The sequence below is a fragment of the Rhipicephalus sanguineus genome, chromosome 1 (assembly GCF_013339695.2).
Source record: "Rhipicephalus sanguineus isolate Rsan-2018 chromosome 1, BIME_Rsan_1.4, whole genome shotgun sequence".
Lineage (NCBI taxonomy): Eukaryota > Metazoa > Arthropoda > Arachnida > Ixodida > Ixodidae > Rhipicephalus > Rhipicephalus sanguineus.
Window position 1 is genome coordinate 312,296,039 of NC_051176.1, and position 22,069 is coordinate 312,318,107.

Sequence of the window (22,069 nt, forward strand, 5' to 3'; positions counted from 1 at the left end):
GAACGAACAGGTACACACAGGACGAGCGCGAACTAAATGTCGCAGTTATTACTTATGGTAGTGTCTTCAGACGTGCCTTCAGACGTGTTCTTCAGACACGTCTCCGCTCGACGTGTCTTCAGACAAGCGTCGCCGCGTACAAGAAAAATTTGCACGTTTCCAGGCTCAAGAAGTACTACGATCCCCTTGTGTGCGCTAGCCCTTAGGTCGCCAGGATGGCTCCCTTATTGCCCGGGAGTGATTGTAATGAAGGTAGTGGACATGCGGCTTAGGTAGTGGACATGCGGCTTGTCAAGAGAGAAAACAAGGACGACGACGAGCGATCGCTACCTGTGCTGCTAGTTAGCCCTTGCCGTAGTGAAACCGGCGTCCAGTTGTCGCGACTCCTGCCTTTAACACACCCTCGTTTGACTTATTTCTGTTTGAACAGCGCGCTCCTTTTGCAAACGTGGCCGCTGCAGCGAGCGAAGTGACCATCGTACGCTCTGTGACTTCAGCGCGGACATCGCGGGGAAAGCACAAGACATACAACTCCCCGCTCCACCTCGCCGCTCGCCCCTTCTTTCCTTGAGATAAGCGCACGAATGCTACCACGCCCTGCAGGGTGAAGAGCATCGGCGTTCGTAGCAGCGGGGCGGCGACCTTTAAAGCGCGCCCCGCGCACACTTCGCACCATCTCGCTGGTGAGTAAGAAAGCATGCTGAAGTAAATGGTTTATATAAATAGCTCGCCGTTAGCATGCTGAAAGATGGTACTCTTCGTGGCCTAGCCGTCTAACCCCGCGCGTTTCGGAGCGAAAGGTTGGCCATTCGATTCCGCGCGTCAGAAAGTATTTCTGAATTATTTTTCTTTGTAGCTTTTATATGTATACACATATGCGGTTCATGACAGCGGCGGCGGCAAAAACCAGCCGAGACTGTCCATATAATTGCTATCGCGGTAAAGTTGACTGTCGGCGTCGGCGGCTTCAACAGGAGGGATGCAAAAAAAAATCATCACGTGATGACGTCATCATGACATCGTCGATCGATAAAACTTGTGACGTTATACACCGTGAAGTCACATGATGATGTCATCATATGACATCATTGCTTCGCACTGCCTCAATGATCGGTGTGCCGGTTATGGAGGCAGTGCAAAACCAGGTGCGGTGCAGAAAGCTTGCAATGCATACGATCCTGGTGGCGGTGCAAAACAACGTTAGGTACAGAAAGCTTTGAGAGGGGGGTGGGGGGGGGAAATCAATACATGGATCAAAAGATGGTTTTCATCTTCGAATGGTCTTAGGCGAATGCATAAGGGACCCTGTGAGTTTTTTTTTTTTTTTTTCCCCTTTTTGCACTGCTACCTATAGAGGGCACTAGGGGTTTTTCGGCATAGAGTCAGAATGTCCTAGCTACATACAGCTTCGCTGTAAAAAGAGAACGAAGTTTGTTAAATCATGTAGTCCCCCATTATACGCACTTTCGGGCACTTTTGCGGAAGCTTGACTTCAAAGCGGATCTCCATCTTCCAGGCAACTCGGTACATGCCCAAACGATAGTCTGAAAGCATTGTGAGAATGCTTTTCTACAGCACAGATAGGCCTCAGAAAGAGGGAAGGGAGTGTCAGAGGAAGTCGGCTTTTTGAAGATAGCTAAGTGACGTCATGTTGCGCCCAGCAGTAGAGTCGATTGAGAAGAAAAAGAACATGGCTTTTGCCTTGTATTCATCTTAGGGGAACGCATTAGGGACATTGTAACTATTTAGCATTGAGGCACTGTTGTACATCATCATTTGTCTACCACGTCTGCTGATATCCACACAAATGTATTTAGAGTGTTAATTTTGTAGTACCAGTATTCTGTTTATTTGATGGTGTCGAAAATAATCGCTAAAGAGATTATCCAAACACTCGTCTGCATGACACCCGTATTTTTGTATGATCGAGTGAAATATGGAGTGCTCCTGAGATGATTTTCCCTCGATATAGCCACATGCGAATAGAGGGGGACAGTTAAGCCTGGGAAAGCCAAGTTGAAGCTCTCTCCTTTTCTTTGTATCTCTTATTCTCTGTGTTTCTTTCTCTGTTCCACCGAAGAAGGCCCTCTTCCATCCACCCTCTTCGGTGGACGGGGCCGCCTGCTCTATGTCATCATACAGCAGATTGCTGCCATTGGCCGATAAGAGAAATAAATCCGTTTTGATCAGATGGGCTTCTAGCCAAGGGGTGCCACCACACGCCGTGCTCCATAGTCTGCTAACCCTGAGGCACACTCACGCACAGGAATCGCAACAAGAGAGAGATCGTGTTTCATCGCATGCGCTCAATGTCATGACACGCGCTGATGTAACTTCTTTCCCCCGTGTCATCCCTCCCTGTGTAACTTTCAGCGTGCTCGTCAGGACGAGAGAAACTGCTTAAAGTGCATGACAAATTCCTGTAACTCCGCTCGTTCTTGACATACAGACAGACAATGAACTTTAATGTGGTCCTGAGGGGTGACTCCGAAAGCCCCCTTATGGGGGAGGAGCCGCCGCGGGCAGCTGCCACGTCAAGACAGGCAGGCCGTGCCTGACCGCCACGTCGTGGGCCCTCTGGACGGCCCGTAGATTAACGGCGAGGTCGGAGCTCTTGAATGCCTCCTCCCACTCTTCGGTGGTGAGACGATCCTGCTGCCGTAACAAGGGACACCGACAGAGCATGTGCGGTAGAATACTCTACGTTCTTGACAGATTCGAGAAATTTTTGCTGCAATCGATTTGTGAGGCATTAAACTCCAATACTGAGGTCATTCGATGATTACTTGGAACCAGGGTGTCGGAACGAAATGTTTTTCGTTTCGGTTTTAGTTTCATGCCACCGCAAAAAGTTCCGTTCCGTTTCTTTTCCGGAACGAAAAAAAATGTTCCGTAACGGTTCGCAACGTCTTTGTTTTTTTTTTTGTATACAAAACATTGAAGTTAAGGTAATTATAAAAAAGATTTTATTTGGGATGTAGTTACTTGCCCTCTCCTTAAGAAGGTGGGAGAGGTGTAAAATTCTTCAGAGGAGCGTAAATAACTGTACCACGAATTCCTACCAACTAGCACAAACAAGCATGCGCTTCAAAGTCATAGTATTTATTTTCTCATAAGTCAATTACGATTTTTTAGCGGGCTCAATGCTTTGTGTCAAGGGAGTGAACAGGACCTCAGAAGCAGCACGTCAATGAGTGTACTTTCTGTGCGAGACCGCTTTTCTGATAAAAAGTACCAGGCCTGTGCGGAACACGCAGCACAGTCAGCGAAAGCTGGAAGAGCGGCCTTTCTAGAGTCCGTTGTAGACACTCTTGGGGCAACTAATACAAGTACATATGCAATGTACCCACTACGCCATAAATCATCGTAATTTTTCTGAAGTAGCGAAGCAGCCACTATGCAATTTTTCATCATTCGTCGGAGAATCATGGTACCCGCTACACATAAGGCATTATATGCACTTTGTGCTGTGACTGATGACGATGAAGAATTTTGGATGGGCCCTTTGTAATGGGTTGGAAGCAATCAACGACCGACTCGTTGCGCAATTCGCATTGTGTGATGCCAGGTTTTTAGTTTACTCTTCTGCTACGCTATATTACCTATGTTAACACGATTCCTTGACAGACATGACACCTGTATAGAGTATTTTAGCGAATGAGTTACAAGCACCAGAGTGGAACTGTGGCGGAATACTCGATTGCCACGCAGAGGGCGCGGGTTAAAATCCTATCTACTCCTAGAAATGTGTTTCTCATTTCATTTTAAATGCGGACAGAGAGAGACAGAAATAGATGAAAAGGAAAAGGCAGGGAGGTTAACCTGGTAGTAACAACCGGTTTGCTACCCTGCACAGGGGTGCGGAATTAGGGGTCAGAAAGAGGACAGCTAGAGAGTGAGATAAAATAAAAACATACCAAAAAATGCACACATGCACACACATGCAGGATGTTCCTATCATAGCCGTTCTGATAGACCGGATTGAACGCAGAAAGTGCATTAGCGCCTGCACAGCCTTCTTATGTGACGTTAAGTCCTGTCGGTGGCGCAGGACTCTTTCTTCCGAAAGACTTCGTTTTTTTTCTAAGCAAACCCAAGGCAATCTGAGCGTTTCTATCTATCTATCTAGCCGCCTACGTCTGGCTGTTCTCGATCGTGATCGCCTCCATAGCTTGGTGTAGACCAAAATTGGCATGGGAGGGTAAGAGGGTTTGGCGAATATGACTGTCTGGTCATGACATGAATAACATGGAAATCCTGTCGCGTGCGTCGTCCAACCCTTTCCTCCAGACACGTGTGGCACATGACCGTATGCCACGGGCAACGGTAAGTGGGTATCCGCCATAGGTGATTGACAGTTTATATCTTCCCAAGAACAACGTGAACAGAAATTGGTAATTTAAATGCAAGACCGTAGAGAAAAACCGACATCGGCAGCTTGTTGGCGCCACCGTCCCATACTTTTGCTTTTTTTTTTTTTTTTTTTTTTTTTTTTTTTTTTTTTTTTTTTTTGAGGCGCAGCTAACAGAAGCGACGAAGTGTTCCGAGCTAGCAAATGAAGTCAATTTTTAAATGTGTCCAGGTTTGGCGTGGTGGCTGAGCAGCACGTATCCAAAGTCTATGCCATTTGTCATCTCTAGGAAACATGCGATGGTGTGTCACAATCGACGATCCTGTTATGACAGCCTTCAGCGCAGCAGTATCAGGCATTTCCTTCCGCCATGACCAACGCTTCAATACCGAAGACCAACCGCGGGAAAGTAGATGTCATACAAAGAAATAAGTTTCCCCAACGTTTCAGAGGTACCACAATTGCAAGCCAGTAGTGCCGACAGCAATGAACAGGCACCGCGGCCCCCTGCGACTGCTGCGGCCGCGTGTGCGGGTGGGGTGTCATGACGTATTTTCAGCTGCTACCGGTGGCCGCTAGGGCACTAGGCACAACTGGAAATCGCTGAAAAAAAATGTTTCTCCTCCTTTTTTTTTTTTTCCAAAAAAAAATCACTTCGTTGTATTTGTCATTTTTAGCAGTTAGTCTTGTTCTGCTACAAAACTCCGCCCGCAAAGTTATCGTTCCGTATTCCTTCAACGTATTCCTGGCAAAATTTTGGAGCCTGACCAGCCCCAAAATGGCGGGATTTTAAATTTCGTTGGAGTTTTCTTTCAATCCAATTGAAACGTGGTACATCCATCAGTTTTTTTTCTCTCTTTCCAGACATGATTCATGAACTCTGCAGTGGGGCACAGTTCATCACTACAACCTTTCGTCCGGAGTTGCTGGAGAAGGCAGACAAATTTTATGGTGTCAAGTTCCGCAACAAGGTGACCATTGCTTTTATTGTACAACAAACTGCACCATGATCTTGTGTCCAAATGTTTCAAAGGACAACCATAGTGTCCTGAACGTGCACCTTCACAATTGTGGCGGTTTGGGCGTGTTGGTATTGCATGACCAATAAATTCTAAGCGCACATACAGACGAGGACAAAGAGCGCCTGTGTGTCATACGTGTTCTTTGTCGTCGTCTGTATGTGCGCTTAGAATTTATTGGTAGACCTTCAGCTGCAGGGAAGTTCGATTCTATGCACTGGCACTGTACGTAGCTGGCAAGGGGCCTTGATGGTGTGTTGCGGCTGGCCACAGCGCAAAAAGTTGCTGTCATACAAATGTCACTGTCACAGAGATAAAAAATCTTGTACTACTGAAACCTTCTATTTAATAGGTGATTTTCATTCTCATTGTTATCTTTGGGGCAATGTTAAAACTGACTAAGGAGGGCAACTTATTGAAGATTTAATTTTTTAGCCATATTTGGCCTTTAGACACGGGTTCACTTAATTTCAACTGTCTTGGTGTTTAGCTTACCATCTGTTCCGATTTTAACCGGGATTTCCCTACAATCCTTTGCGACACGCATTATGATCAACTGTCTACAAGTGCGTGAAATTAAATTATTTGATGCCAGCGTTCTGGAGACCTCATTTAGGGGAAGTGGAAGCATTAGAAGAAATTACAGTGCATTTACTGCAATTAAGTGTAATTACAGTGTAAATGATTATCCACCTATTTTACAGTCATTGATGCTATATTTCCTCATAAACCAAATAAATAACCCACTCAAATTACATTAGGCAGCACACCGACATCGGACCGATCTTGGCGGCAAGTGTCGGCAAAACACGCTCGCGCTACTTTCACCCCACATCGGCCCGATGTGGGTTTACCATCATTAGGTTGGTGTGGGCTAGCCAGCGTCGGTCCAATATAAGCTTGCTGTTATTCAGCTGATGTTGGCAAGGCGTTATTGGGCCTATGTAAGCTAGCCGATGCTGGCATGGTGTCGGCACAGCAGACATCGGGAAACCCCTGGCCCGACAATCTACAGCCACTAAAATACACTGCTGAGGCGGCGGCTTCAGCCTTTGTACCCCCCCCCCCCCCCCATAGTAGGCACCTGGATCTGCCCCTGAGCCATAGATAGGTCCCTTGTCTTACTGCAGTGACTGTGTTTACTGAAGGAGTAAGCTGCTAGCCTATATTCGTATAAAATTCCTATTTGTTGCTATCGGATTCACTATATCGCTCTCGCGGTGAAATAGTGACTGTCTGTTTCTAACGTGCGACAGTTTTCGATGTTGGGCGATCGTGGAGAGCAAATGGTTTGGCGGGGCAACATGATAGCAAAGGCGTTGCACTGCTCTGGGCAACGCACGATAATTTGACAACAAGCCACAGCAGCAGAATAAGTACAATTCCACAGTGCATTAAACCTGCATTTGTTTCGTCTTTACACGTGACACTCTGGCAAGGCATCTAACTGTGATTGCACTCCTCGGAATATGGGTCTAACCTGGCAGGGAGCTTAGCCTAACACCACCGAGCAGCCTATAACACAAACGTCCGTTGGCGAAGTGAGTTTCCAAGTGTAAATCGTAGGTGTAACCTTACAGTGATTCCACTCCTCCGCCAACTGCGCCAAAGTGCGCCAAATTGGATTTACTGTGCCATCCTGATAATATCGACGGAAACTGTGCCAGAGTCTCAAGTTTTGGGGCGTCTATCACCGGCAATCGCACCGCTGGCACGTCAAAACATGTGCAGCTTCATCTTGGGGCCGCCAAAGTGACAACCACGGACCAAGAATTCTTCTGCTGAATAAGCGGCTCTCGCGCGTGCGTCCCGAGTAAGCGACCATGCCATGCACGGTGCCATCACATGCAGCTTCTGTTATGCAAGTCAGCTCGATGGCAAAACGCGCTCTCTGCAGAGGCTGGCGACGTCTAGGCCTATCGGTTGCGAGAAAGTGCGACGGCAATTCATCGGCAGACGTCGTCTCTTCTTGAAACGCTCCTGATAGCTCGTTTGAAGCGTCACATGGCACACAATTAAAAGCATCTTCCCTAATATCTACATGCGTGCAGTTATAACATATCTGTGGCTTCTGTTTCTGGACATCGCGGAACGAAGTCTGGGAAAACTAGCAATAGATATCTGGAACAATATCGAATTTTCCGTACTCCGGTTCCATAAAAGAGCACGTGGACGGTGGGAACGCATTGACACTTTTCCTCAAATATATGTTATCCAGGGATCTTTACCAAGAATAGCTTTTTCATAATTCCTTCCACCAGAACATTCGTGTTTATAATCGTCCTTGCGGTGAGTACCCCCCAAGTGGCCCTGCCCTTTCGAGCTCGTGAATACTAGGTGCCCAATTCGAATTTTTTTTGCTTGCTTTTTTAAAAATGTCTTCTCATTAATAAAAGCATGTCTCCTGGTCAGAGCAGCCACAATTCGGTTTTAAAGAGGTACTGGAACCTTTTTTCGAAGGCGAGTTTACTCTGCCATACAAATCTGTATGCAGAGACGGCTCTGAGGAAGTGTGAAGCTCAGCAAATGCTGATATTTTATTTTGCTATTAAAGTGAATTTTTTCGTGGCACACCTGCTGACATCGACACTAGCTTGACGTCAGGCTACAGTACAAATTCTGGTGACTTCACACAGCAGTCTGGCTAGTTGTGATGACGTTAAGTACCAAAACTTCCAAGATGGGCCGCTTGTGCATCACGAACAGAGCCACGGTGCGGAGCGGTCATGGAAACGTCACTATATATTGTGCGAGCACGCGACGAGAACCTCGTACCGTGTTGTGATGTCAGGGTACAGTAAGAGCCGAAACTCCCCGCATGGGCGTCTGCACAAGGTCGGAACATGGTTAGTAGGGTAGCAGTCCGACAAGCACATTCACTTCCTCTGGTTAACACACGGCGACAGCTTGGAAGACCAGGTGAACTTCCTAGGCGCGCATATCGAACAAGTGTCCAGCTCGTCACACTATTCCGAGGCTTTCCAACACTACAAGACAAAAATCGAAAAACAGAAACTGGAGCACAAATTCACAAAACACGAGGAAGCATACAATGAGCCTTTCCGCTTAGCTGAGCTACAGGCATCGCTGAACTGCTGCAATAAATTTGCCCCAGGTTCCGACCGTGTTGTATATGACATGTTGAAACACCTGCCATCTGAAACGCAAAAAACGCTCCTTTCCCTGTAGAATGCTGTTTGGTTTTCCGGCAAGATCCCCTAGGCCTGGAAAGAAGCCATTGTTATCCCGATTCTAAAACAGGGCAAGGACCCATCTACAGTTTCCAGTTACAGGCCTATAGCCCTAACAAGCTGTCTATGCAAGGTTTTTGAATAAATGATAAATTGGCGGCTCCTACGTTTCCTCGAAGCCAACAACTCACTTGACCCATACCAGTGTGGTTTTCGAGAGGGTAGATGGACCTCCGACCACCTTGTACGTATTGAGGCACAAATTCACGACGCTTTTGTCCACAAGCAATTCTTTCTTTCGGTGTTCCTCGATATGGAGAAGGCTTACGACACCACATGGTGCTTTGGCATACTGCGAGACCATTTAGGTGTACGAGGTATGATGCTGACCATAATTGAAAGCTACCTGTCCAGTCGAATATTCCATGTTCGAGTAGGCACTGTCTTGTCCCGAACATTTGTCCAAGAAACAGGAGTATCACAAGGAGGCGTACTCAGTTGTACACTTTTTGTTATCAAAATGAATTCTTTGCGTTTGTGCATCCCGCGTAACGTTTTATTGCACATATGTTGATGACGTGCAAATCGGTTTTAAATCTTGCAATCTTACAATGTGCAAGCGGCAGGTGCAACTTGGTTTGAACAAGGTAACCAAATGGGCAGACGAGAACGGGTTCAGCCTTACCCCGCAAAAAAGCGCTCGCGTATTATTCTCAAGAAAGAGAGGCATCCATCCGGATCCGGACATTGAGCTGCATGGTCAGCGGCTACCTTTGAAAACTGAGGTCCTCGGCGTAATTCTAGACACGAAACTTACCTTCATATCACACATCAAGTATATAAAGAACAAGTGCATAAAAACCATGAAAGTATTGTCACGCACTACGTGGGGTAGTGACGTGTCTCTTGAATCTCTATAAAAGCCTCATACGCACGCGCCTTGATTATGGGGTGATAATTTATTAGTCTGCAACACCAAGCGCGTTGAAGATGCTTGACCCTGTGCACCACTCGGGCATTCGTCTTTCTACGGGTGCTTTTTGCACCAGCCCTGTAGAGAGCCTCTACGTTGAATCAAACGAGTGGTTGCTCCACCTGCAGTGAGCTTACCGTATTTTCCGGTGTATAAGTCGCACCTTTGTATAAGACGCACCCCCTACTTTTTACGACTTTCGAAAGAAAAAATGATATATAAGACGCACCTTTGTATAAGACGCGTCAATTTTTAATTCAGTCGACATGATAAAACACAATGACCCACGCAGAGTACATTGATTGCGAGATGCGTAGTCACGCACGGCACTGAATATCTGTAAGCAGCAGTTTTATTAAGGCGCAGAAAACCACTATTTATTCTACTGGATTTGAAGCCACATCCTCCGGCGCACTGTCAAAAGTTCTTCCACCTCGGTTGGCAGCATCGCTGGGTTGCCGTCGTCAGCCTCTGAGTAACTTTTACGCAGCATTGTAAGCGCCTTGAAGCACATCGTTGGCACTGCCTGTACTATGGTGGCTACCATACCTTTAGGGCATTACCAGACTTGGCGAGAACACATAAACAACGAACGCGCCGCACGGTTATCACACGATCGTCGGATACCACCTACACACGCATACAAAACGTAAATGGCGACCGGAAGCCGGAAACTGCGACTACTACTGGACTGCAGCGACGTCTCACACGGAAACTGATGATGATGATAATGAAGTGGTACTTTCGCTTTTGTAACTGATATTGTGGGCGCTACAACGTTACAATGGACCGTTGTGGTGCTCTTTTTTATTTATTGCCTCAGTTGTGGGTTTAATTCTTCGTTTAAGAACAAACAATTCAAACAGTACAATGGGGCACGCGACAGTGGTGGCTTTTATTGCGGCCGTAATCTCCGTGGTCGCCGCGCTGCTTGAACAGCAAGTAGCTGACATCTAAGATCGCAGCCGCTTCATTGTTACAACAAAATTAGATATATTTTTACGAATGCTCTCGAGCTCTGTTTATCTTACTCATAAATTAAATATAAACAAATTGGTCTCGCAGAATCACGTGACTTTTTGCGTATATAAGACGCACCGTTGTATAAGACGCACCAGCGAAAATCTAGGAAAAAAGGTGCGTCTTATACACCGGAAAATACGGTACATGTTTTTATATTATCTCAAAGTGAACGCGGACAAGGAACACCCCTCACACCCCACAATAAATGATCAGTTCTACCCTGTTTCACAACCGTCCTTCGGTGAGACAGCCCTACACTTCGCGTGAGGGGCCTAGCTATGGAAACGGGTGTGCCACTCCTCGAACACTGTCTAATGGCTCCCGCTGCACAACTACCGCCGTGGCGGTGGCAGCTTATAGATTGTGATGTACAGTAAAAGCTCGTTAATTCGGATTTCTAGGGACCGGAAAAAATGTCCGAATTAACCGAATGTCCGAATTATCGAATGGTCGAAATAAACACAATAAATGCAGGGGTTTTTTCAACAACATACCTTTACTTAACAAAGTAATCGCGGATGCTTGTCTGTTTTCGAGCAGATATTCGCGCGGACACAATTTTTCAGAGCCCTTCAAGGTGCTCAGCAGCTCACATGATGTCTGCAGTGTCCGCAAGTTTCACCCGTCATCCACGCTTTTCGGTTGGCACGGTAATCCACAGGAAGATTGTTGATGTTCTTAAAGCAGCGTGGCTTTTGAACCTTTCCGATAACGAGAAGCAGCAAGCGCTCTGTTCCCGTCACGTTGGTGGCTAAAAGTACGGTTACACGTTCCTTGCTTCTTTTGCCGCCGATACAAGGATCCCCTTTCATCACTCTTCATCACTTCTTGTCGGGAGAGCCCATTATTCAGAGCACGCAAAATTTCTACTTTGGTGGTGAAGTCCTTGGCCTCGTACTTGGGCTGCTTCGCCGGCTTTGCCATCGGCGTGGAGTGCGGTCACACGAGAAAGCACCAGCAACGATCAAGCTAAAGGAGCCGTAGTGAAACGTTCCTCGATAAATCGGCGATCAACGATGCAGCACACCAACGGGAACAAAGCAACAAAACTACAGTGTGTAAACAAAACCCACACGCGAAAAAAAGGCGTTCAAGCAGTCTCAATCCAAGCCAAGTCGATAATTGATGTCCATGGCGATGCTGCGTTTGAGCTTCACTTTTGTTCCGAATTGTTCTTTTTTCGTTTTCGAGCCTCGCCAGCGGCCCGAAAGTCGCCGAATTATCCGATTTGCGGTCAAATCTGTCCGAAATAACGAGCGCCCAGTCTCATAGAGTGATGCGTATATTTACAGGGACCAGATGACGTGTCCGAATTAACCGATTTTCCGAATTAACGAGAGTCGAATTAACGAGCTTTTACTGTATCTTTCATTGAAGTAAGGAAACGCGCCTATTGCACATATCCGTACATACTTCCTCGAACTACAGCACAAATACACTTGTCCAGAATTCTTTAGAGAAGACGCCTCAAAGTCCAATACTTCTGTGTCTTGCGCAGCCGTTGGTCCATCCTTTTCCGATTCCGGTATTCTGCACCCTGATTCAAGTATCTTCACTGCAGAAGCTTACGCAATACTTGCAGCCGTTAAACACATAAAACTACAAAAGGCAGTAATGTACACGGATTTCCTAAGCGTGGCAAAAGCTTTAAAAACTCTGAAGAAACACACAAACCCTGTCCTTGTCTCGCTATGCTCTCTTTTATGCATGATCCACACACTCAAACAACATGTCGTAGTGTGCTGGATGCCAGGGCACCGTGAGATTCAAGGCAACCTCTTGGCGGACGAGCTACCAGCATCTGCCCACGAAAACAGTCCCAATACATGCTTAGCTATTCCCCCCCTAGACCTAAAATCCTTCCTCGAAAGAAAGCTCAGGGCCTTTTGGCAGAGCACCTGGGATATGCAGACACGAAATAAGCTATGCGTTATCAAACCGCATCTGGGTAATAGACCTCTCCCTGTTTACAAACAGTGTAACGTCACTGGCAGTGTCCCGCCCCCAAGCCCCGCCTTCGGAGCAGGTGCTGGTTGGCAAGAAAGTTCCGCCGGCGGGATCTCTCTGCATAGCAGCACTGCGTGTGTCTGCTTTACTTCGATAGAAGTTTTTGCAAATTGCTATTTTCTGAACTCACAGATGTTAGAAGGAAGGCTGCCTGCAGTGAACTAGTCTGTTAGGTCAACATATGATTTGCTCGTTGTGGATGACAGCCATAAAAAAATCTTATGCTGCTCGAAAGCGAACGTTGTACATTTTCACGGCGACTGGTGTTTGGAGAAATATTAGCATGGCATGGATGTGGACGTACTCAATTTCCGTTGCGAAATCTGCACTGCAGTTTTAAACGATGTACAGCATTGGCGGCTACTGTGCGCGAGGTCACGGATTAGATTCGCACTCACGGCGCAAAATTCTGATCAGAGATGAATGAAAGAAAAAAAAAAACGAAGGAAACACTCATTTCATTAGCCTGAGTTCGGTTAACAAATCCCCGTGAAAATTAAAGCGAAGTTTTCCCCTACGGCGTTCCTCATAATCCACTGGGCAGTTTTGAGATGTTAAACACAGTAATTTAGTTATAAATAATCTCTTGCGCGGTTACTTCGCTGTATCCAATGCCTACAACGTGTTTCTATACTTACTCCCCTCCTTTAGACTTGGTACTCGGAATGTCACTTCATAAATATCGAGCCGTAAAGATAAGCTAACTAGAATATTACAAACAAGAATCTCCACTGCTTCCATTAAGACGTACATCTCCAATAAAAGGCGATACGCGTATGCTTCTGGATATTCGCCGTGGTAAACCATACGTGCATGTTCGGCAATGCTAAAACACGCTGGTAGCTCATGCGTAGTCTCACCTTTCAGCCCGGACATCAAGCACTTTTTTTTGTTTGTTGTTTTGTGCACCCCGCACAAACACTGAGATGTGCACTCGCAGATCATCGCGTCAAATAAAATGTCCAATCCTGATGTTCCGTCGACAACCGGTCACTGCAAATTGCCCTGTTAGATACAACGCGTGCCAATGTTTTCGCAAACAAGATGCATCGTTATTCACACAGCACACACCACACACAATATTGTCAGTTTCAACGTCCGCAACTGTGAACCGATATCGTCGCTGCCTTTCAACGCACACTACACGCCACAGTAAACGCGGCACATTTTCGAAGACGATGCCGCTGTTCCTCGCACAGACCACCACGTGAGTTCACTTCTCCAAGTTAAACAGCCAGCAGCGTGGCAAATTTTTCGTCACGCAGTCCACGACACATTTATATGTTCTTTGACACATACCACAAATAATCTTGGAACCGAAAGATTAAGGGAAAGGTTCAAAAGAAAAAAAAAACGTGCGCCAAACACCGTGCGACTGTACCACGCTGAGCCGGCAGCGGGAGTGTTTTGCCAACCACCCTCCGTTGCACGTGTGCCGAGAGGTCACGTGACGTGACATCACGGGGAGTGAGTGATGTAGGCCGGTAGAGGACTATTGGCCGCCAGTATCGAAGTCACGCCACACAGAAGTTACACTCTGCAGACTTAGGATCGGTCACACATACAGTACACACACACACCTTCTGTCCGGTAGCGATCCACCTTTGTGTGATAGATGTAGTCAGCCACTCACTGTCCTTCACGTCCTGATCCAGTGCAATGAACTAGACGTTATCATTAAAAAGCACTTTTCATTACCCTACCGACAGCAATTTCCACTTCATCCTTAAATGTTCATCGGTAGGGACCCACTTTTTACATATCAGTCACTGTCTGCTTTTTTGAACGATGCACATAGTTTTCATGTCATATATCAAGGCGATCCGTAGCACGTCCTCTGAACAGAGGTCACTGCTGCGGTGAATATATTAAAGACAGCACTTGCCTCGCGGCCCTTGGACTTAAGGGTGTTGACGAGGCATTCGTGCTGATGACATATCTTCATAGTTTTATTCTTGCAGCCACTTGTCATTCATTTCACTACATATATTTCACGTCACTCTCGTGATTTTATTTTTTATATATATATATATATATATTACTTTTTCCCGCCTTAACGCGAGGAATCTTAAGGCCCCTATACAGCTACTTACCACAACCATTTTTGACATCCTTTGTCTCATGAACTGGCGCTCTTTGGCCATCAATTGGCCCTTGTGCCATTAAACACCACATATCATCATGATAGGAACGGAAACTAGCTTTTAAGACATACTGTAATGACTTTAGCAGGGTGCACTCGCGCTTAGCACTACCTTTTCTAGGCTCTTGAGGGCTTGACCTTTCATTTGACGCAAAAAAAAAAAAACGACAACTGAAAATATTCATGTCAGTACCCCTTTAAGGCGCGTTTACACAAGGGCGACACGACACCGACGCAGACACGAGGCAGACGCAGACGGTCGGCCGATGAGTCGCCCGCCGACGATGTCGCCGGACCGTCTGGTCACACTAGGCTGACGACGACGCCGACGCCTCCAAAGACAGCATGTCGTAATAGTATAACATGATGGCAGACCAAAAACACCAGCAAAACGCATCGGCAGACTGGTCGTTGGCAGGTCGTCAATTTGCTCATGTGCACCCCTGTGCACCCCTCCGACGTCTTTTCTTTGCTTTCCTTTGTCTGTCCGCATGTCCTACCATTGTACCCAGAGAGGGACAATGGTAGAAAAGGGTGGAGCATGTCCTACCATTGTACCCAGAGAGGGACAATGGTAGAAAAGGGTGGAGGGAGAGCCCAGCAGTGTTTGAATGGGCATTGTGCGCACCCCTCAGATGTCCCCTGACATCAGAAGGGGTGGCGGGGGCTGCGCTGCTACCCTGGAGAGGGGCAATGGTACAGAAGGGAGAAAAGGAGAAACCTGGTTTTCCACTTGACAGTGAGCCATCAAAGATGGATTGTCGCCAGAACAACAAACGGAGTTCATTTCACTGATCGAATAACACAGTTCAATTTCTGTTTACAACAATTACTGGCCCTGTAAGCTTCCTCGAACATTTTTGTTTGCGAGTGACTGCATCTTACATCACAATATAACTCATCTCTCAGATATTCTATCAATTCTGGAGGATCTGAACATTAAGGTGTGGTGTCGTACGTACAATTATTGGGAATACTCGTACTAACGCGATCTGCCCCACTTACCACTATATTGTCTATCGTCATATCGATACTTGGGGGTTAACGTTACTAGTAACTCGCTAAAGCTCTTTCTATATACTAGCTACATTCGTATACATCATCGTGCGGTGTGAGACCCCGGGAATGAGTCTCACATAGTTCGTAGAAATGAGAAATAATTGCTCAGCCTGTTTTATCTACATACTTCCACCACTTATATTTACGCTGTATCCATTCTAATCCATCGTCTGTAACTTTCACAGTCTTCGAGCGCTAGCTCACGCATGAGGTTCTCATAAGCGCCTTGCTGTTTTCTCTTGAGTAACCAAGGAGACACCAAACAACTCCTTTCCTTTTTCGGTTCTTCGAAGAATTCTAAACATAACAAAGCTGCTGTTGCGACGACCGCAGCTTTCGTTTCATCTATACTAAAAAAAGTGGCGCACTGACACGAAAGACGGCGACCAAAAGCAACCTAGCAGGGTCAGTGCACGCCCGCAGAAAGAGAGATAGCAAGAAAGAGAGAGAGAACAACATTCTTCATTTTAGGGGAGTGAGCTGTCAACTGATGACAGCTGGAGGTCCCCCACTTCAACTCCTCCGCACAATACTGGTCGGTGCAGGTGTCGTCGCGTGCACTTCCTGTGTGACCAGAAGATCGGCCGACGAGGTGCTGGGAGCCCGACAAGACACCGACAGTGTCTTTGGTAGACGGACGGCAGACTGTTGGAGTCGTTCCTGTGTAGATAGGTCGACGACACGACAAAAGACTCGCTCGGCGACAGTCTGCAGACCAAAATCGGTGTCGTGTCGCTCTAGTGTAAACGCGCCTTTAGTATGCGCAGCTGTCAGTAGCAGGTCCGTCGCTGACGGCCCTGGCGTCGGAAGGCCCACTGTGAAGCCTATGTTACACGTCCGCCCCTCGCTTTTCAGGGTCAATAGCTGACGGTTAAAAAAAATCCCAGTTTCGCTTAAAGGGGAAGCAATGAATGCGATACCAACAAATTGTATTCTTGTAAGTAAGGCTAGCAGCTAACTCTTTTGCCTCCGATCTCGCGTAACTCGACAACACGCTGGTTTAAGGGAATATGGCCGCTTCAGGAACCGAAGCGGTTATCGTGCTGTCAGTTCTCTAAGCGCAAAGTAAGTGTTGAGAGCACAGCAAGTTTAAAAGTAGTCTCCTGATGCCTAGAGATAGCGAGCGCGCCAGGGACCATCGAGCGACGCAGCATCCCCCGTCCCTCCTGTCCCCTGGCGTCCCTTCATGCTCCTTACGAAAGACGGGCGGGGCATTTCCTCTCTGTTTGATGAGCAGTCGACGGCAAGCCTCGCACGTGGGTTGATGTTATCGCATGCGCCCTCCGTGCGACGGAGACGGCCGGCTCGTTTCATCTCCGCTTCAGCCGGGCTCATCGCCGGTGCTTGCGAGCATTTACTGGCGGGTAGAACATACGATGCGCTGGGTGATGTTATCAATTTGGACTCTGTACGGAAAGTGACGGCAACAGCGACGGGACAGCAACAAAAACTGTCAAGAGATGGATGACCAGCGAAGCTGTTCAGCGCACGGCACAAAGGTGACGTGGGGAAGGCCATTTTGGTATGTAAGGCTAGGTTGTTAACGTTGACTACGCAATATTAATGCGAAAACTTTAGATGCCTTATCAAACACAAAAATTGACAGTCTATGTCGGCGGCTCAACACGAGTGATGCAAGAAATCATCACGTGATGACGTCATCATCAAGTTACAGATCGCCAAAATTTGTGACGTCATTATGACGTCATACGCCATGACGTCATCACATGACAGTCGCTTTGCACTTCCTCCATAATCAGCGCACCGATCATGGAGGAAGTGCAAAAACAGATGTGGTGCAGAAAGTTTGCAATGTCTCTGATCCTGGAGGTGGTGCAAAACCACGTTAGGTGCACAAAGCTTTCAGAGGGGAGTGGGGCAGGATCAATGCATCGAGTGAGAAGAAAAAGAAGATGGCTTTCACCTTCGAGTTGTCTTAGGTGAATGCATAAGGAACCTTGTGATTTGTTTTTCTCACTGCTCCCTAGAGGGCACTAGGGAGTTTTCGGCATACACACGGAATGTCCTAGCCGTGCAAAGCTTGGCACAGCAAAGCATGGGCCCGTCTAGCTTTGAGATCCGCGGCTTCCTCTTCGGGAGTACGCACTTTCTTCGGTCGCCCCATGACTCTGAACACGGTCGGGCGCAGCCAAGCTATGCACTATAGAGCGGAAGTTGCAGGCGATGTCTCAGTCGGTGGGCGTGGCTCAGATACCGCGCTTGTGCGCCTTCGCCAGGTGGTGCGGTATCTAGTAGCTAGGCGACGTGATGCTTATACTTCCACTATCTTTCTATCTTCTTTTCTTTCTCTCTCAGGCCCCGCAGGGGCGTCTGCGCGAGCAGGCGTTTGGTGTGTAGCGACACCACGGACCCGAGCTAACGGGGTGCTTCGACCCCTCCCACGCTTAGCCGTGCATGGCTGTGCCGTGTCCGGGGAAAAGGGGATGCTTGAGGTTGAGCCGACGCCAGGTGATTGGACCTTTAAGGCCCCCTAGCAGAGGCAACACAACCCTTTGGCCCCGGCTTCACGTAGACGGCACCCCTGGGCTGACCCACCCAGGGGAAATCGGCAGCTGCCTTTTCCTATCTCTCTCTTTCTCACGTCTTCGTCTTTCTCTCCCAGTTTTAGCCTTTCCTGTTTTCTCGTGTCTTCTAGTTCCGTTTTTCTTGGCGCCGAGGGTTAACCTGGTGTATGTGCCCTCTCTTGGGCACATTATATTTGGTTATAGTAGCTGTGTACAGCTGGCGTTGGCTTGCCCTATAACAATATAAGTGCGGTCGCGTCCCCATGTAGGGCTCCATGGTGGGCGTCTGGCATGGCTGCCGAATTCATCCATTATCTATGGCCTCAACCTCCTTCCCCAAACTTAACAATCGTTCTCTCACAAAGAGGGGACGCACTGAAGAAATTTTTCCACGATTTCATGTGATCCACTGCGAAACAGCTGACAAAAATGCCAGAACAATATCCCCTTTTGTTGTGATCTCGCGTTTTATAAGCAACAAATCGGACACTGGTGCCGCCATATGTAAGAAATCCCATTGAGGCACCTTACGCGTCAAAAGCTTTCTGGACCTGTGACCTGCATTGTATTTGAGTTCATAAGTGTGGGATGCGTCGCTCGCAGCAGGAAAACAACAGGCAGAACATGTTAAACGCAATTCTAGGAAGTCCTTGCAGCTGCCGCTTTTCTTTTCAGACACCGTGGTGTTTACAAGACGCATTTTGGAAAATCAGACACTACATCAAATTATGAACACTGAACACGGCGGAGGCACTTAGAATAACAGAGATGTGAGCCTGTTAGTAAGTATTCATTCTAAAAAGACAGGGCGTGCAAACACGGACACAGGAACGAAATGAGAACACCACAAACGCCGACTTATTTGCTAAATACCCCCAGCATGCATTCTTTTAAATTTCGAACTGCGATCACACACTTCAGTTGCTTCCTCACGTAAATATCTTTTGGTTCCATCGCGCGCGTCTCGTGCACATAGCTCTTCAATTGGAGAGTCTTCCAGTGTGCTCAATTTATGAAAAAATCATGCTGGTATTCGTATTGCTAAAATACGCTCTTTTGTTCACAGGAGAGCGTGGACATTTTTCTTCGTTAGTTTGCTAAGGGTAAGCTCGCGAACGCACCTTCCCGCGTTCGTCACTAACTGTGTGAGAACGGCGGGCAGGTCCCTCTCTCAGTAATGAAGCCTCCAAATGCAAATAACCGTTCTTAATTTTCATCGATCACACATTTATAACTAATTGGAACAAAGAAAACACAATTATTGTAGCGAATCAAAAGTGCTTTATCTCATTGACATATTTCCATATAAGATAAAACATTGAAACAAAACAATCATTGCACATTACATCATCACACATTTGTAAGCATTTATATAAAAGCAAGAGCACTCTATAATCTCAACTGCATACATAATAAGAAAGAACATCGAAACAGAAGAATCATTGCACGTTGCATCATAATTACGTAGAAGGGGTAGAAATACTTTTTCTAAAAAATATAAAATACATATTAAAGCAAAGCAGTCATTGCACATTACATCCTTGCACATCATACACAAGATAGGCTAAAACGAAACAAGATTATTGCACGTTTATAACGGCATCCCTCATTGCAATGCTCCTGCAACCAGGCTTTCTTCAAGCCAGTCGTTTGCTCTCTGCTTCAGCATTGGATTTTTTACTAGGATGTGCATCCTTGTTTGCAGAAATAACTCCACAATCCTGCACAAACAAAAATATGAACGGCAACGAAAGCAGGATGTTGTCCTTGCACTGGACACGTTCCTATTTATTTACAAGTCAAATGTGTACCGAAAACGTTAGGTCAAAACTTCAACAAAATAATAAAGCGCATCGAAGAGAAGAAACCTGGAGCAACTGTCTCATAATAATTACTATTCAATACAGAAAATCAGTAACTGAGGAATGCGGATAAATTAAAGAATAAATACAATAAACGACAACACAAGGAATCAAAACTCGCACACCCGCTTCAAGTAAACATATATTTAAAAAAATGTATATATAATTAGAGGGTTAGAGGACAAACATGCGTTTAAAATCATAGTTTGCATACGGACAGATTTGGAGCATAGTTCTATGTAAATTACGCTCATCAATCGATGCTACTTACTTGCCATGTCCCTCTCTTTATCGTACACATCTCATCACCACCCTCTATTTATGCACTTTGGCAAAATGAACGCTAAAAAAAAACAGCTCTGACTTTCTCAGAGTAAGTTGTGGCATTCATTGCGAAATTCATTGTGGCAAATGAATTTCGTAAAATCTATGGGCCGCGCAAGAAAACAGAGCTCTTGCAAAAATATTTTTTGTGAAATGTTGCACAAAATATTCGGAAAACGATTAGTAAATTGCGAACAGTAAAGATATCGCTGTAATTACTGTGTGCGAGAAAGCGTGGCCGATAATGCAGTGATGGAAGTGCTGCTCCAATTGCTCCAAAAGAGAACTGCTGCTCCAAACTGTAATTTTTCTTAGTAACTGCTCCGGACCTGCTCCAAAATGGCACTAGTAAACTGGAAACAATGAACTTTAAGCACATGATCATCCAGCCAGCCTAAACGAAACGAAAAACAAGCTGTCTACTATCATTCTATATTTTGCGGACATTCTTCTTGGCAATGGAGAGAACGCTGCAGAGCTAAACTAAGCGTCTGCTACCGGTGAAGAAAAAAGGCTCACAATTGCGACATTGTTTTCTGCGTGAGAAATAAACAAAACAACATTGCTGTATTTTCTATCTATGGGACACTGTTTGAAAAGAGGCGCAGCGTGCACCAAGGAGATATAAAATTTCTATTTGTTTTACTATATGCAGTGTCATTTCACGTTTTTGCACGTGTGAAAACTTTGAAACTTTTACGTGCTCCTCACAGTCAAAATGGTGCCTGCAGTCTTCAGGCGAGCGCTCGTCACCCTCTTGCTTTTCCGATGACTCGCCGAAGGAACTTGTGACAAATTTCACTAACAAATGGCTGTCTAGGCCGACAAAGCAAATAGTATGCAATGTGATTATTCTACCATGGCCACTAGAATAATCCAACAGTCGTCACAAGAGATACGGAAGGTTCACAAACTGAAACTAAATTCGAAACGCGCGCCAAATCGGACTACTTCGCGGAGCAGTGTGCAGTAGCTCCGCCCCCGTAGCCTTTTCTTCATTGCCAAGAATACGTAGTTGTCCACGAGTATAATATGTACTCTGTAGCATGTACTCTGTATGCTAGTATGGAGTTTCTATACTAGCTCTATACTGGCATATCGACAATGCCACAAGTAGTGGCATTGTTGATATGTCTCCGATTTAGCTCTATGTAGCTGTACATGACAGACAGACAGACTATTTTGGTAAAATGTGTGTGAGATTAATTCAATATCTTACTGATTACTATAACTGCTGGTGGGAGGATTGTGATGTGCGACTGATCACATTTATCACTTTGTCATTTCCGACCTCATTTTTGCCACAAAAAATGGCAAGGCTGTGTTTTCAATTTATCCGAACTTAGTTTCTTGTCTTTTTTTTTTTTTTTGAAATTTCAAAAGCAGGCTATTTTGGTGAAATAACCCTCTAACAATGCCCACAATATCACTGCCAATAAGAATTTGTTGCCTCGAAGCGTTTAGGTGTTAAAAATGTATGACTGTGTCATTGTTTATAATTTGTGTAATTCACTGTTATTAGAGTGTTTTTTTTTTCTTAAAAGTATCTTGTGTATCGTTGTCGTTGTAACTATTACATCGATTGTTAACTG

The 22,069-nt window shown here is 46.1% G+C and overlaps 1 protein-coding gene across 1 annotated transcript in view; it reads left to right on the forward strand.

Annotated features, from left to right (window-relative positions):
- The window catches only part of LOC119379432 (structural maintenance of chromosomes protein 3), a 661,154-nt gene that overhangs the window by 633,505 nt on the left and 5,580 nt on the right, over positions 1-22,069 (forward strand). Inside the window, exon 30 of the mRNA XM_049411979.1 lies at positions 5,216-5,322. Coding sequence (XP_049267936.1) covers positions 5,216-5,322 — 107 coding nt within the window. The remainder of the gene's footprint in view (positions 1-5,215; positions 5,323-22,069) is intronic.